Here is an 18,083-nt window from a genome sequence, read left to right as displayed (position 1 = left end):
GTAACAGCCCGTATGTCTTTGCGCCCATTAGATTTAGAAGTACTGACGCCTTTTTATCATTTTCTATTCCATTTGCTGTGCAATATACCTCCACTCTTTCCACATATGTGGTCCAATCCTCTATATCGTTATCGAAAGCATCAATATTGCCAGCCTTAGGCATCCTGGAAAAAAAATGGCGCTTCCCGCGCTTTCCTTTCTTTCCAGCAGAAAAAAAATGGCGCTTCCCGCGCTTTCCCGCCGCTGCTGCTGACAACGCTGTTTTCCGCGTTTTTTAAAATTTTTATTTACAGGTGGAGACTCGTTCCCGCCGGACTCTCTGGGACTCCCCCCCCCGCTAGGTCAAAACACCGACCTGCTTTGCAGCGCCGGCCGTCTCCCGAGTGCTCCCCCCCTCTGTTTCTGTTTGCCTCCGCCTTCGCTGCTTGGCCTTGCTGCAGAGACAGCCGATGGAGCCCCAGCCCGCCGCCCAGGAAGGATTATTGCAGTACCTGCCACCAGCTCGGCTAGCTGGTGAAACCAGTTTTTTTTGCTTTTCTTTTTCTCTTGCTTTTCTTCGACTTTGGACGTCTGAGGAATCGATGTCCTTGAGGTGCTGCCGAATTGCAGGTAAGTCCATTTCCAATTCGTCGCCACTGTTGTAGCCGTGTGTTAATAGAGACACTGAAGGCAGGAGTTGGTTTCACAGGTGTTTACTGAACGAAGTCTGGAGGTGAACTAACTGATACAACACAATATACAGGCTTATATAGCCCGAGTGGCCATTACCGGCATTACAGTACACAGGGGGCTCTTAAAGGCACATACACTACATGTTTAATAACTACAAAAATGAAAAACAATTTCTATTTTTTATAGAATTTTAACAGGCTGTGTAGGAAGTCCTTCACTCTCCAGGTTTAGGCTGCCTTCAAAATACAGTCTACTGAAAACATTTATCAAGACCACCATGTTAGTGCATTAATCATTTTACCATCTTGAAGAATTGCCTGGATAATCAGTGTATGCTAATGACCACTCAACAAGACTCGGCTGCAAGAGTTGCATGAAAAGTCTTTCCATGTGGTCAAACAACGTGCTGGACAACCATTTTTCATCAGCCAATCATGGAGATCGGTGAGGTTGTGGCAGAAATGTTCCAATGCGAGGCCAAGAACAGCAATTTTAACTGGGCTATTCACCACAGAATCATATCTTGAATTGTGTGTGAGGTGGTATACTTGGAAATAAAAAGGACAGATGGCAAAGCAATCTAAATGGGAGAACAATGCAGGGACTGGGGGTGGGGGAGGGGAAGAGAGGTAGATGAATGAAGCAATTTTGGGGTCCAGATATATATGTCATGAAATCTAGCTTGCAAATGCAAAAAGCAATCAAGAAATCTCCTGGGATGCGGAGTTTCATCACGGGATATTGAATCTCAATAGAAGGAAGTACTTTGGCAGTTTCCAGAGCTCTGGTGAGACCGCATTTGGAGTACTGTGTTTGGTTTTGGGTAGGAAGGATACACTAGCCTTGGAAGAAGTCCAGAGATGATTAGTAGAATAATACCTGGGATAAAGCAAGTTCGGTATTATGAGAGACTGGGTAAGCATGGCTTGTGTTCACTAGAGATGAGAAAGTTAATGGGTGTTTAAAATAATGAAGGAAATTGAGGAGGAAGATAACAATTCTTCTTCCTAGCAGGGGTATCCAGAACAAAAGGACATCATTTTAAAACTATAATTAAAGAAAGAACTTGCATTTATAGAGTGCCTTTCACAACCTCAGGATGTCCCAAAATGCTTCACAGCCAATGTCGTACTCTTGAAGCGTAGTCACTTTTGTAATGTAGGAAAAAACAGCAGCCAATTTGCCAGGCAAAAGCAAATCCAGGAAAAGTTTCTTCACACAATGGGTTCTGAAAATGCAGGATACTCTGGCCTGTAATTTGCGGTGGGTAATAACGGCGAACTAACATCGTTCGCCATTATTACCCCTCTGAAACTGACCGCAACTTCAGGATTTAGCGCATGCACGTTTAAACGCGGAAATTCTGAAATTGCAGTCAGTCATTCACTGCTCCGACACTGACTGTGCTGTGGAGCCGCTTGCCCGCTCGCACCGCCCCTCCCCCACATACATAGCTGGCAATTAGTATAATCAGTGAAACTGACGAAAACTTGGGCTTTTCCATGGTAATATCGCTGTTAAATACCCCATTGAATGTTAAGCCTTGTTGGAATAGGTGTAACTGGGATTTGAACAGCGTATTGACTGGTAAAGAAATGTTATGGCCCTGAAAAACTAATTTTATATCTGTGGATTGTCAAATTTCACCATTATGAGAAAAATTACAATTTTTAAAAAACTTAAATGATATTTCAGGTTCTACCTTATCCCCATGTGAGAGTCCCAATCTTTGTTTCGCTCTCTGTAACATTTTAAAAGTCCAGATAAAAGCAGCTACTCATTCCTTGCTTTCCTGTCTGTGAAAATTCTGCAATGTGATTGGCTGCTTAGACAGCTTGTTGATGTCACAGTAGCATCGCACTAGGGATTCTGTGGGCATCTTTTTTCGGGGCCTGCAGCGAGCGCCTTTGCTTCACCGCTGACCGCAAATTCCGGGCCATTGCTTCAGAAGGCCATAGAAGTAAATCTAATTGAGATGTTATATGGAAGATAAATACTTGAGTTGAGGCAGGAAGTTGGGATGATAAAGAGCTGTCATGACTAACAAAATGGTAGAGCAGGATCTAATGTTCCCAGAAGTAAAAGACCAGTGTCTAAACCACTATACCACATAGCGCCAGGCTTCAGATTAACAGCAGCCAAACTCAAAGGAAGAGGGCATTAAATTAAGCACCAGATTCAGTTCCCTTTTTGGGTTAAAGCAAAATAATTTTCCAGATACCGTTCATATAGTAAGGGAATAATAAACAAATCAAGGGACATTTCCCCATAAATTCTCCATTTACAGACAGATAAAAAGGTAGATGTAGTGAACACATGGTGCTAGATACAAATTCCCATTTCAGCAGTTCTCAAACTATAAAAAAAAAATCTAGATAAGGCATCTATCACTTGACCCTGTAATCACAGAGTAAACCTTTTAACACTGTTAGGTCAACTTTTTAGTGGCAAGTCTACAGGAGGAATATGATGGTATTAACACACTAGAGAGATAACTTGAGAATTTTTCTCTCCTCATATTGGGAAATAGCAGGGTAGTTATGGATTGCTCCAACAAAGACCTAACACAGCCACAATGGGCCAAATGGCCTCCTTCCAATTACCTTTCTTCCCTACTGCCATTGCTTTCCATGAAAACAGACTCCAACTCAGCTTCATCTTAAATTAAGTCAACTATTAAATCCAGCAAATGCTCCCTTATTGGTATATACTTCTCTATTTTTCCTGCCCCTTAACATTTTGCATGACTTATGTACCCACCTTTTACCTTTAACCAATTTTATTGTTAAGCCAATTATATATACACACCTTCTCCTCTGGTAGATCAACCGTCAAGCTTGAATAGCTTGTTCCTTATATTCCCCATATAATCACTTCAGTTGATCAGTTTTATAATGATTCCAGCTTCTAGGTACTTGTTTTATTGATTTTTACCTCCTAATTTCTTAATGCCTCACCTCCCTCGTCATGAATACTTACTCCATCCTACTATTTGATTTTCATCATTCTCCATTTAACACTTCACACTTGCGAGCCCACACCACCAATAGTTTCAATATTTCCCAATTGTATTACACAAGCTCTAGTTCAATTTTTTTAGCTCTCTATTTAGGCATAGTGTCAATTTTTTTATTTTATTTATTTATTTATTTATTTTTAAAGTCCATGCCTTTGCTAAATCCATTAGAATAATGTACAATAAATTATAGCAAATCCTCATAAATTCTTTATGCAATGAACAAAGACAACATTATTTAGCTTTGTCCTACCACTTTGCTATTGGAAAATCCTGCAATTTTATAACTATTTCCTTAATTCCGTTTCTAAAAGAGAACCAGAGCGGCCCAAGTTCAATCTCTGGTGTCTGCTGAGTTAGCTGATCTCAAAGCCCCTAGTTTAGGAAACAGAAAATCACATAGGGTTTTATCTCCCGTCTGCTACCCAGCAAGTGTGCAAGTAGAGATTGGGTGCAGACAAGATAATGGCTCGTAATTTGCGATCAGTGGTGAAGCAAAGGTGCTCGCTGCTGGCCCCAAAGAAAGCTTTCAGAGAGTCACCATCCAGAAAGCTTAGGTACAAGGTGTACTTCACCAATGAACACATGGAAAAGGACAGGGATTGTGTCATTTTTGTGCATTTATTATAAATATAGTGACGTGAGCAAGAAAGAAAAATGTCAGCCGAAAGGGACTTGGAAAAAAAAAAGTTTGAGCTATTTGATTGTTTTGTTTTGTTGTTGGTTTCAGATTGTTGGTTTAAAAAACAAAATGAGTGACTGACTGAATGATTCTGTGGTGCCTGCTCATTGTGGACTGGTGGCTTTTCCTGCTTGTCTTGCCAACAAATATTTTGCAAAAAGTCTGAAAATATACATAGTGTAGAGAAAGGTACCTCATACAATGGGCTAGGCAGCAATGTTACTGTAATAGACAGTTGGGGGGGGGGGGGGCGGTAAGAGGAGGAGGGAAACAGCCTAAAGCTTATAGGGCACAGGGGAGGAGGTCAGGTTGGCTGCAACTGAAAGTGTAGAGTCAAAGCTTCACAGTGATTCCTCCCATGGAATTTGCTAACTTATCAATTGTGTGAAGAGTATAACAAATGAAAAATATACACTTTTCATAACTGTATGACTGATTAGCTGTATGTAAACCAGCAGAGACTTACCAACTGGTACCTCTAAAATTATATCAGGTGTTTTGTCATAGCCCTTAGCACGCAGTTGATCTTCATCTATACAAATAAGACAAAGAAAAGTTGAAATGAATGTAGCAGTGGATTAGTAAAAAAACTGCATATTTCCATTTCTATGTAAAACATTAATATTTAGGTACATATGCAAAACACAAAAAAAAGTTACATCAGAGCAGAAACAAAATGTCCTCGCAATAGCTACAGCGCTTTTGTTACTTAAAAAATTTGATGAAGAGCCAGTTTTAATAAATGAAAATAGAGACACCAATACTAATGACTTATTAAACATACAAGTAATTCATTGTGTGGAATTGTATTGCAGCACTTTTTGGAAAATAAACACAAGTGAATATTCATCTTGGCGGTTTCCTGCCTTTTTAAACACAGAAATTTTCTAGGGTGTGACCTAGTCACAGCAAGATAAAAAATAATCAGGTTACAGTGCACACTTCTAAAGGAATTTGCTTGATTTTCCATATATTTAAATGAATGGAAGGAAAATTGGGTGGGTTCCTTTACAGGCATGTGCTCTGACTTGTCCAATTTTCCAATATTCACTTTGCTCAAGTGATCCAGTGCACCTGGGCACAGGTACAGGAAAATCTCCCATATTAAGTTTCGAGTAATGATCAAATGAAATATATAATACACAATTTCTGAAGGTTCCTCTGAGGACTTGATGAAAAACAGGAAAGCCAATTCTCAGATACCCTTTTATCTGGCATCACACATCAAAACACTTCTTCCTGCTGACTCAAACAGTAGTGTAAAAGTGAAAATGCTGCCTTTTTTACACAGTATTAGCTTTCATATTTAATTCTGACAATGCAGAAGCATGTAAGTCTATGTACTGTTTAAATACAAAAATATTTGTAACCCTGGCAATTGTCAGCATGCTCTGTTCTTGTCCAGTCAGTAGAGCGTCCTTGACTCTAAGTGCCTCTCTGTTATTATTTCTGAAACACCTGATTTCTCCATTACATTTTGGGTGACCTGGTCATTCAATTCCAGACATGCCTTTCTGTCTTCACCCAACCTAAACTAATAGCTAAAACAAGTAACAGAGAAGGTTGTGTGGTCTCTCTTAACACCTACTGGGCTGTTGACATTGCGGTACAGCCTACTCTCCTTTTCACATCACCTCTGATTAAAATTAATGGCCCATTCCACTGCTGGGTAGCCAATTTCCAATCCATTTATCAGCAGAGGACAGTACTTTCATGGCCAATGTTCTGAAACTCTTGACAGTTTTGCTGTTGTGCCGCGTAACAAAATTCCAAGGTCAACACAATTTCACGTCCAAATAAATGATATGCCTTTAATTTAACTATTTCTGGGTTTTTATTTGGTAGATAATTAGTATTTGCCATTGTGGCATTGTTCCCTATGAAAATGAAGAATGCAAAAAACAAGTCAATCTATTGGAGTTCAGTGTTTGGAACAATTTGTACCATGGATTATTGTTCATATAAAAATGCTACTAGGTTTTTTCCCAATGTTTTATTTTTATTTTATGCAAAAAGAATCTTTTCATTGTTACACCCAAAGGTTTTCAGTATTAAAGCATTTTTTTGCCATGTTATCAACACTTACTTCATGCACGAGAGTAAACCTTGAACTTCTCTATCACTATATAAACACCAGTTTTCGGTTTTTGCCTAGAATGCCATATTGAACACAGGTCTTTCTCCATGCACATGTTTTTCAGCATATTCCACATATGTTTTGTAGTTTTAAGATAATTGTAACTCAAACAAAAGTTATTGTATTCAGGAAGAAAAAAGAGCTTAATATGTGAACAGTTAATGAAATGTGTATCCATTGGCATGGGAAAGTACACATCAGACTTGTGTCACTCTTGCAAAGCGTTACATGTGAAAAGTGTCTTTACACCTGACTGGCTCCAATAACCATTTACCTTAATCATGCTGATTCACAAATATAGATTTACAAATTTTGTGTCTTCCTTAAATATTTTCTCATGTTCACCAGTGCTGGACTCTCCGATAAGCGCTCCCCCCCCCCCCCATTCTTGCATTACGGAGTGTACCCACACACTGCCGAACATCTAATTGTATGATCCCATAACCTGCAGTGCAACAATACTAATCCCTTGTGATATGAACTGAATATTGTCTTACACATGGACCCTCACATGTACTTCTCTAATCTTTCAATTGGCAGACTGAAAACACTTCAAAGAAACAAGGCCAGATACGAATTGTTAAGCTTATTTTATGGAACAGCGAGTTAACATACAGAGTAACAGTTGGAATCAAAACTCACTTACTTCACTTAACTTCAAGCTGTTATCTTGAATAAGTAAATTAAAAAACCATGCTACCTGCCCCGGGTTAGCGGTCGAACACTTTCTTTTGGCCAGTCTAGAATTAAAACAGCCAAGTCGTACATGGGCTTGGTCGGCACTAGTCTTACAATAAACTATATAGGCCTTTACTTCATTTTTTCTCAGCAGACCATTCAGTTTTGTTATTCTGACTGCAGGAAATAGGTGGACGGTCCCTCTGACTTCTTCCTGATTCAGTGATTCACCAGTATGCCCGTCAATAAAACCGGCTACCACCTCCAAACTGGAGTGAAATCTCTGGAGGCACCCGATTCTGGGCTCAAATGAAAAGATCATCCCATTGATAATGGGTGGGTATTTGTAGGAAACTCAGGGTGAAATAATAAATTAACTATTGTCCGCAGCCATTGTGTAAGCACATCTTCAATACCTGGCTAATTAACAGGTACATTCCTCTTTGTTTCAGCGGCTGCAGAAATAACTAAGAAGTATTTTAATTCAAAACACACCACTTAAGTGTAACTCATTTCCAAATCCTGCCTGTGGAAAAAATGGTCAAAAAATCCAATCTGTGACATAGGTAGGTAGGAAAAGCTATAAGCCAATAAACAAGTGAAAGAAAACCACACAAAGCTATGAAAATCACTCATTTTTTAACCAAAGCTATGGATCAGGATCACTGCCAAAAAAAAAAACAAAATCTATCAATTCGCTTAAATTATTGCTTCACATCGTTTTTGATTTTTTTTAAATAAATAAAAACATTAATAACACAATTCTGAAAATCACTAAAAATGTACTAAGAAAATTCACTTAGTGTTATTAATGCCTACAAGAATTCTCCAGTGCCAGAGGTCTGTCCTGGCCATCTAGCTGGGGGATAGAATTGTGCTTCAGTTTCAGAGTTGGAAATTTAACCAGAGTCTTGGGTGCTCAGGATTTCCAGCTCTAGTTGATAAATTCTGTATGTGAATGACAGAATTAGATTGAGAGTGTAATAGATAGATAAAGAGAGAGTTGCAGTTCCCAACCTGCTCCTGTGGAACTACAACACTTGTGCTATTTGAAAATCAAGCAGACAAGCAGAAATGTGAATGGACCACTGCCCACTGAAACACCTGCAGGGACCACAAGCTGTCCAAATCCTCCCCATGCATAGTGCTCAATAAACCCAAGTAACTGTGCCCTGACTTTGGGGCTGTTCATGCTGAATGCACAGTATTTCATCAATGTACTGAACTGCAGAAGATGCACATGCCTTCAAATACAACACAACGAAGAAAATATGTCAACTTTGCTCAATTCAATAAAAGGAAAATGTTCCAGTAATCAGGCTAAAATCGTGTGAACGTGCTTCAGGAATGTGCTGTACCAGGGCAGACAAAAAGTTCAATGGCTATTCCAAATGCTACACACAATACACTGAAAGAATGATTCTCTGTTGTAACATAACAATTTCTGCCATGATAATTTATGGTCGAAGATGGGCAAGAGTAAATTGTAATTCTACATTAAAAGGCACTTTAAATTTGATTCAGATATTTTATATTTGTGCTTTAAGCGTCACCACAAATGTTTATATTGGTGGGAGAGAAAATAAAACTCCAGAATTAATTATTTATTCAGAAAGACTTTCAAAATCATTACAAGTCTCTCAGAATTATAAATTGCTTTCTACAAGCGCAAACATGCATATGTCCAAAGTTACTACGCAATTCTCCACCCCATGAATTGACCAAGTAGCCTCTAGTTTATCTTCCTTCCGGAATACCTTCTACACATCAGATAGCAGCTTCCTCCAACTCCATTTCTTTGATATGTAAACCACCTCTTAAGTATGTTTCCCTGTGCTACATTTTAAGTCTTTGAAGGCAAAGATCATGTATATAATCTCAGGATAGCAAAAGTATTACAGAAGCGGATATTAAAAAGGTATTTTTCCAACTACTTATTCCATAAAATATTAATTACAAGGTTGTACGTGTACTGTATATAAGAGTATTAGGTATCTGATTTCCTGTCTAGTCCTAAATCAATATAAGATAACATGCACAGCATCAATCATCTCAGCTCTTCTTTCAGCCTTACAGATACACTGCACATATTGCACTTTCCCCTCAAGTAAACAGCTGTGAAATAAATGGTTTTCGATCAAATTCTTACCTAAAAAGGACAGTTTTTTTCTTTGCAATTTTTCACGAAGCAGAATTTCATGTTCCTGTCCAATAGCACTATAGGTAGTAAGTTAAGGAAAGGATGGATGTTGATGCACAAGACTGCAGCGGTGGTTGGGTTAGAATTTGTTGCCTTATAACAGTCAATATTTTTAACTGCGCATTGCATTGGAAGAACAATAAGAAAATCAATGCTGGTATAAAGTCGACCTACAGTAACCCTTTGTGGGCCATGTCAGCCGTTTTGGATTGAAAAAAGCAGGTTCATTTTTTGTTAAATGGGAAAAGTTAATTTTAAGAATACTGCTAAATAAATCACATATTGTGGCTGTATAGTTTGTTCTACATTACTTTAATTAGAATTTTAAAAAGTCAAAAATAACCTGTTCAACAAATAAACTATATAAAGAACAAAATTAAGAAAATTATTCCAAGGGGCATTTTAAAATCTTCCAAGGAAATTCAGAGTTCAACGGGTAAATGTACAGATCAAGGAAAACACAAAGGGAGCACAAAAAAGCACAATATGTAATGCTCAATGTACAATGTATTATGGTACTGAACCAGGTTGATTATAAAGGTCTGAATTTAAAGTCTGTGGTCTATGCTATTAGCCAATCCCAGCCAGGGCATTGATGGGCCATTATAAATGACCTCATAGCCTCAAGGCTAAAAGGGCCGATATTGGCTAGGGAATCCATTTCTGATTTATCTTACTGCATGCAGTGGTTGCCATGTTTATCCACATAACAACAGTAACTGCACAATGAAATTCATGCTTTGTAAAGGAATTTGGAATATTTCTGAGGGATGTGATAAGTTGCTCTGTAAATGCAAGTTCTTTATATTTTTTGTCTTGTGGCCCATACTGAAGGTGTGTGAACTTTTGAATGAAGACAGGCTCAAGCTTGCCTGTGATACCCCCATGACTGACTAGCCCACTGGCACTCGCTGTTTAGGCTTAGGTGAAGAATGCCACTTGGTCAAGGTACCAATTAACTGCTAGTGCCTACAGAACCATATTCTAGCTTAAGTCATTGCCTTCAGGCGAGATGGGATAAGGAGACATAATGGGAAGGAGGGAAGAAAAAAATTAAATAAATGTAGACTGTATACCATGCACATAAAAATACCACTTACAGCCTGCTTACACATTAACTGATGCATTTAAAAACCTGTTGCGTCATTACTACATGGTCTATGGGGGGAAAAAACATGTAAATGTCATACAGCCATATTTTCCTCAGCAACTTCCCAGAAATAACCTAATATTCCTGAAAAATCAGTCTCCTGGCATTTATGCTGAAGTTGACTTCATTTTGTTGTTGCTGCTTCACATATGTTTAGATAGTTATATTTAAAATCAATATACAATCCTTCACAAGACATTATCCTTTTAAAATCTTAACTTGAAATTGATTTTTTTAAATCATCTGATCTACTAAAGCTATAGCGTTCTTAATATTAAATAAGTTTGACATTGTCTTCATTAACTATTAAGGTGTCTAAATACCAAATTTATATATGAAGGGCATTCACTTAATTTTTTTTAAAGAAATACTGTATGAAGAATGCACAGATTCTTCTCCACACTTTTTACAAATAACATATGTATTATACACACACACACCCTTCAGTGGGCTGTAAAAATGTCCACTTACTCGTTATGTTTCCTCGTAATGTCAATGGGTGGCGCTCGAATAGGAATCCCAATGTTCATTTCATGACCTACTTGTAATGCCTCCCTGTCACATCACCAAGTGCTCTCTTCCCCAGAAATTATTCAAAATGTTTTGAGAAAAAAATTCAGCTTCCATTTTTCTTTCTCAGTAACTGAATTTTCTAATGAACAAGTACGGTTTTAAACAATAAAAAAACATATTAATTAAACTGTTTTTTAACTCAAAGCCTTTAGAAAGAAAGTTAGCAAGAGGCAGGGGTAAAACATGCAATATTTTGCAAGTCATCAATGAAACAAACTCTTTGCAGTATGCCAGGCTGAAAGGATCACTGAGATGATGATTGCATTTAAAGAGAAGTCGCCCTTTTATAAGATAAACTTGCCCATCTGTTTTTTCTGTTTATTTCTTAATTATTATTGTTTAAAATAGTGAATTCTGACAATATCATCAGGGGTACCAGCTCTGAGGATTTACTGATAGACATAATTAAGGGAACTAAATTCATAGCGGAGTTGATGGCATTTTTATATTGGGAGGCTTGAGCTTTGCATATGTTAGTTCAGTTTCCTCACATCACTGTTAAGTTATTCTCCCTCCTTCAAAATGTTACCAGTACTCACTGTTTAAACCATTTAAAAACAGAATTGGCCACAACAAAAATGAAATAATATCAATATTGATCCCAATTTTTGATCTTTAAAAGCATCCTGATGGCAGAGGGCCTGCTTATGGCAAAAACCTGAATACAACAGCTTCACACAAAATTTTGCATGAAGCATTTCTGCCTCAATGCTGAACAGCAACATCAAATCTAATTCACTGTACTAATCCATGTGAATGATCTACTGCATTGTGGGAGATTTTAGGCATGCCATAGCGGTAGACTGAGTAAATGCAACTGGTAATCAGTGCGCTAGATGAAAATAACAATGTATTGATGTGCACTGGTTATTAAATGTTTGTCAGGGGTTTTTTTTGAAAAGCGGCAACTGTCAATAACTGATGTGCAAGAAACTCGTTGCTACCATGAAATGACTTTAGCAGGGGGCGTTATCAACACCACTAGACAGGATCAAGTAAACTGTTCCTGACCTATCAATCAACGTAGATAATTTTACACTGTTGTACTGATGCACAACTTCAAAATATCTTTTTCCAACATCCCTTTGCTTGGAGGCTACAATAATGAATTATTCCCCCAAACTTGCTTTTTGTAATACAGTAACACCAATAAATAAAATCAGTTAGCCTGGATTTACACAGATGGTTGTTGATGTTGTGTCTTGGGATGTAGTATCCCTCTGAATGAAAAACCTGCTCAACCCTCTCAACTCAATGACATGGGAAGGAAGGAATAATCAGCCCATCAGAAATAGGTCAGAATCAGGAGCACAACATGAACAGCTGTTATTTGAACTGACAACAAATATTCTGGTCGGATACTGCTGCTGGGATTTCAGTCATGCCTAAAATATTCCATATAAAATGGTGTGATAAGAAAATCTTAAAACAGGTTACATTGAAGTCATAACTGAGAATGACTAAGGTATATGGACACATGGATAAAACCTGCCACATGGGTCCATGAAGACTACGAAAGTGTTAAAGAATGCTTTACAGAGGAACAGTGTCATTGCGCAACAATCTCACAGACAGTGCAACCCTACCCTGGTGTAAAAACATCTGCTACATAAAGCTGAGAGTTTGGGGTTTTGTGGAGTGTAGTAATGTCGATAATTATCATCTCAAACAAATTTTTAGAGCAGTTACATGACAAATTAATGCATACACTATAGATTTACTAGCATTCTGTAATCACAAACACTGGCATGCCATTCACAAAGTTGTAAACCTTCTGATCAGATATTATGCATAGCTGTATTACTCTCTAATTTATGTATTAACTTTACTCTTCAACAGCTGAAAACTGCCAATAAAGGCACCACTAAGCAACTCAGAATGATCTTTAGTGATAAACACTAGCTGGTAGACAGTGGATTATTATAGAATTAAAAACATTTGGTAGGAACAGGGTAGTCATTAAATCACAAGGATCAGATGACATTGAATCACTCAAGCTTCATTTTCACAGTCTATGATATCAGCAGGACTATTTGATCAAAATACCATCTTGTATCTTAAAATGTGAGTATGAGCACAAGAGAAATTACTAAAGAACATTTGTTTATAGAGTCTTGAGCTCAAGTAAACACTGCTGTAAGGTATGCTACAACACTCCACTTTTTCCCTCGACCCTGACCATCTCTGTGCTGTCAGAATGCCTGGCCAACATCAAGTCATGGATGAGTCAACATATTCTGTAACTAAATATCAGGAAGACTGAAGCCATCTTTTTCATCCCATCCCCAAAACTCTGCTCCTTTGCCACTGACACCATCCCCCTCCGTGGTCAATTGCTAAGGTTGAACCAGATTGTGCAGTACCTTGGTACTCTGTTCAAACCAGAACTAAGCTTCAAATCTATTCATCACCAAGATCACATACTTCCACCTCTGGAATATTGCCTGCCTCCGCTACCACTGAAACCCTTATCCATGCTTCTGTTCCTTTAGACCAGATTTCTCTAATGTGCTCCTTACAGGCTTTCCATCCTCCATAAACTCAACTGCCCATATCCTGTCCCACAGCAAGCCTGTTTACCTATTATCCACCATTTCCAATCTTGGCTCCCTGTTCCAAATGCTTTGAATTTAAAATTTTGTACTCATCATCACCTCCCTCTATGGCCTCGATCCACCCGTTGTCAGCAACCTCCTTCAGTCTTATAGCCTCTCCTGCACCCTCCGGTCCTCCAATTCCAGCTCCCTTTGCTCCACCAGTGGTGGCAGAGCCTCCAGCTGCCTGAGCCCAACTCTCTGGAACTTTTCCCCTGAAACTCTGCCTCTTCACTGTTAAAAGCTTTTTCTAAGCCCATTTTTTTGATCAAGCTTTCGGTAACCTCTCCTAAATCGCCCTCCATCGGTCAGCCTGTGCTCCTTAATTTATTTTATTCATTTTCACACTCCAATAAAGCACCAGTTTCTATGCTGAATGTGCTAAATAAATTCAAGTTGTTTAATTTATTTTTAGCAGAATTTTTTAAAAATTCAGTCAATAACTATCAATTTAAAGGGAAGGAAAGAACTTGCACTTATATAACACCTTTCACAACCCCAGGACGTCCTAAAGTGCTTCACATCCAATAAGTACTTTATGAAACATAGTTGTGATGTAGGGAAACACAGGAGTCAATTTGCACAAAGCAAGGTACCACAAACAACAATGGGATAAATAACCAGATAATCTGTTTTTAGTGATGCTGGTTGAGGGTTAAATATTGGCCAGAAGACTGGGAGAACTCCCTTGCTTTTCTTTAAATATCATGGGACCTTTTACGTTTCTCGAGAGGGCAGGCGGGACCTCGGTTTAATGTCTCATCCAACAGTGCAGCACTCTCTAAGCACTGCACTGAAATGTCAACATAGATTGTATTCAAGACTCTGGAGTGGATCTTAAACCCACGATCTTCTGACTCGGAGGGGAGTGCTACAACTGAGCCATTGCTGAAACCTTAGTGGATGTTATTTTGTTAAACAAAATCAGAACAATTATTGTTTTTAATACTCAATATATAATATAGAAATGTGTCAAAGGGAATTCACATTGGATTATGAAAGCTCATTTTAAAAGTCTAGCAGAGTTGTCGAAACACGTAACCCGATTCCAGAAATCTAGTTGTTTAATAAAGACAGGTCTGATGAATCTTGTAAATCATACTGCCACAATTTAGTCAAAGCCTTAAAGCAGTGAATTCTACTAGTTTCCTTCTTACAATGACATCACTTTGTCCACACTGGTATTTCTGCAGCTAAGAAGGAATAAGGTTTGCTGTGACCCTAGTTGATTGAAAGTACAAGGGTAGGGTATGAAACACATGTTATGTGAAGCAGAACTTGATGTCAGGTTAAGCTAGACACATCTCATCTACAGAGTCATAGCTCGTCAATTTCAGTCCTAAATTTTATGGAAAAAGATACTGTTTGATGCAGTCTACCAACGGTCCATAACAGCAGTCGTTCACTGTGCACTGGAAGCAAATAAGAGATGAAAAAGTGCATTAAATATGTAGTCAGATAATCCACTGGTAAATCAGATAACTATTATGGCAAATAGTATTCTGAGAACTGCAATTACAATTTACAGTTCCCGAGTATGGTTCAAAAGACTGTCAAGGACTGTTCAATTTTAAAATGTAGAAAATAGAACCTGCGTGGCTTGTACGAACAATAAAGGAGGCTATTAAAAAGAAAAAAGCTTTATACGCAAATAGTTTATTGGCTTTGCTGTGAACTCTGATCTGTATGAAGGTTTACGGTGACAGTAATTAAATGAAGTATAAAATCTTTTGCTTTAGCTGCAAGAGTGTGAACCACTATTTAACACAAAATGTCATTGGAAAAGATAACTGTGATTAATACAGTACCTGATAGACTTGATTAGCTAGAACCCTGTCAGGAATCTGAGATGGGTCCCTTAACATGCCATTTATGACAGGTTTGCTCGCTAGATAGGGATAAAAAAAAAGCGTTAATATATTGTGCTGTTCTATTTCAGATTACAGATAAAGTAGTGAATTTATCTTGCATTACACAGTGTATGAATAGGTTACAATGCCTCTCAGCTTTTTGATCTCATTAAATCAATTCTATTTAACTAGTTTTGGTAGAACAAAGGTAAGTTAACATGTAATAATCCTGCAATTATTGAAAGGCATCAACTCAGGCAACCACCAGCAAATCAAATCCAATTGAAAATAGGAATTCTGAGAATTATTTTCAAACTGGTACATGTCATTGAATAAAGTGATGATCTTAAAAAAAATACACTTCTTGTGGAAAATAGGGAAGACATTAGAAAGGTTGGATGGAGTTCTTTAACTTTCTTTACAAATTCTATGAAACAGGCAGTTTTCCCTTGATTTTGTTCTGCAACCTTTTTTTTTAAACAGACATTTAGTTCAAACACAACTTTCAGATGGTTTGTGGTTTTGGAAAATCTAACAAAGCAATTTTTTTTACTTTTTATAAATTCATAAACATTGCATGCAATCTCATGAGATTACTTCAAGCGCAGATATTAATGCTAAAATGAGAGCGGTACCAGAAAGGTGTTTTTGTACTCCTTAAAAACATGGCAATTTACTTCCAATACACCCTTGTATTAGATCATTCAGGTTCGTACATTTTAACTAAATCTAAATACATATGGATAAAACTTCACTAGTATCTAACCTATTAAGTCTTTATAAACAGGTAATGAAAACAGCCATTACTTGATTTAAAGTGATTTGGCAGAAGCAATTGACAAGCAAGACACATTTTAGCCATTCAACTGGAAACTAATAGGTGTAACATAAAAAAATCATGTTGAAAACTACTTATGCAGAATTTTACTTTAAAAAATATATATGTTAAAGAAAGACTTGATTTATATAGTGCCTTTCATGACCTCAGGATGTCCCAAAGCACTTTACAGCCAATGAAGTACTTTTGAAGTGTAGTCATTGTTGTTAAGTAGGAAACCTGGCAGCCAATTTGCACACAACAAACTCCCACAAACAGCAATGTGATAATGATCAGATAATCTGTTTTAGTGATGTTACGAGAGATAAATATTGGCCAGGACACCGGGGATAACTCCCCTGCTCTTCTTCAAAATAGTGCCAGGGGATCTTTCACGTCCACCCAAGAGGGCAGACGGGACATCGGTTTAACGTCTCATCCGAAAGACGGTACCCTCCGACAGTGCAGCACTGCACTGTAGTGTCAACCTAGATTTTTGTGCTCAAGTCTCTGGAGTAAGATATGATCCCACAACCTTTTGTCTCAGAGGCGAGAGTACTACCAACTGAGCCATGGCTGCACATGGTGTGTGCATGTTGTCTTACTAAGCGAGAGAAGTGGCAGCACTGGTTTCCACCTTGAAGTCAGCAACTGCTTTACAGGTTAAGTGCAATACAGTATTACTCTGACAACACAAATCAAGCCCAACATCAGGTATGCTTCCTTATTCTTCACCATCTTTGACTCTCCCCTCAACCCATTTCATTCTGTTGGTGCCAGCTACCACAAGTCAATGGAAACTAGATTGAAACTGCCCACTCTCATTTCAGTTGAAACCTTTAACAGATGTCAAACTAGACAGATTATGTCCAGATTCCAGAGATGAAAGGTCAGTATTGTCACATACTGTGCCATCAGTCTCCAATTTTTTAAAACTTTGTGACTTAAAAAAGACAAATGACTAAAACAGAGACACACAAGACTTACAAAGCTATAACCTAATACAGGGCTTGAATGTGGTCATAACTTTCTCTGTGGTTTATAACAGTCATGTTTTGTGTGTATGTGCACGTGTATATATGCATGCGTTTGAGGGGAGCCGTTTTTAGATAATTTGAGCCAGTAGTGCCTATCTCCAAGCACCATATTCTTGATATACGACTTCATTCACAAGAGATACTAAGTGTATTGCAAAGTTGACAGAGATGTCAGATTTAATTGTAGTTATTAAGATTTAAGAAAGCACTTGCATTTATATGGTGCCTTATCTCATCTCTCAAAGTGCTTCACAACGAATAAATTACTTTTTGAAATGTAGTCGTGTTATGTGGGTAAACATGGCAGCCGATTTGGGCATAGCAAGGTCCCACAAACTGAAAATTAGATGAATGGCCAGTGAATCCATTTCTGGTGCTGTTGTTATTAGTGAGGACACTGGTAGAACTCCATTAACTTTTTCGAATAACGCCTTGAGGCATTTTGCATCCACTGGGGCAAGCAGACTGAGCTCAGAGTAGGGTTTGCATTTTAAGTGGCTCTTCCCCCTTTCTTTGGGGCAGCAAGGAAGTAGGAGGGGATGGTAAAGTGGATCTAAAAGAAAATAATATAATTTTATTGCAGGAAGAGGTTAAACATTCAAATTAATTCTTGCATGAATGCAAACTTGTGAAAGAGAGTTTTAAAATATAAGCTTTTTAGTTAAAGCCTTAAAACC

The 18,083-nt window shown here is 38.0% G+C and overlaps 1 protein-coding gene across 5 annotated transcripts in view; it reads right to left on the bottom strand.

Annotated features, from left to right (window-relative positions):
- cdin1 (CDAN1 interacting nuclease 1) overlaps positions 1-18,083 on the bottom strand; it is a 165,146-nt gene that overhangs the window by 87,968 nt on the left and 59,095 nt on the right. For all 5 annotated transcript variants that reach the window (XR_015080289.1, XM_086003469.1, XM_086003468.1 and 2 more), the window contains 4 exons: positions 15,511-15,590; positions 15,065-15,114; positions 9,335-9,402; positions 4,837-4,902 (listed from right to left, as the gene is read on the bottom strand). Coding sequence is in view for 4 of the 5 variants with exons in the window: in XM_086003469.1 (XP_085859595.1) it covers positions 4,837-4,902; positions 9,335-9,402; positions 15,065-15,114; positions 15,511-15,590 (264 nt within the window). In the remaining variant the exon portion in view is untranslated. The remainder of the gene's footprint in view (positions 1-4,836; positions 4,903-9,334; positions 9,403-15,064; positions 15,115-15,510; positions 15,591-18,083) is intronic.

The sequence above is a fragment of the Somniosus microcephalus genome, chromosome 12, assembly GCF_052327205.1.
Source record: "Somniosus microcephalus isolate GS21.2 chromosome 12, FLI_Smic_1.0, whole genome shotgun sequence".
NCBI lineage: Eukaryota > Metazoa > Chordata > Chondrichthyes > Squaliformes > Somniosidae > Somniosus > Somniosus microcephalus.
This window is presented reverse-complemented; position numbering and strand designations above follow the sequence as displayed.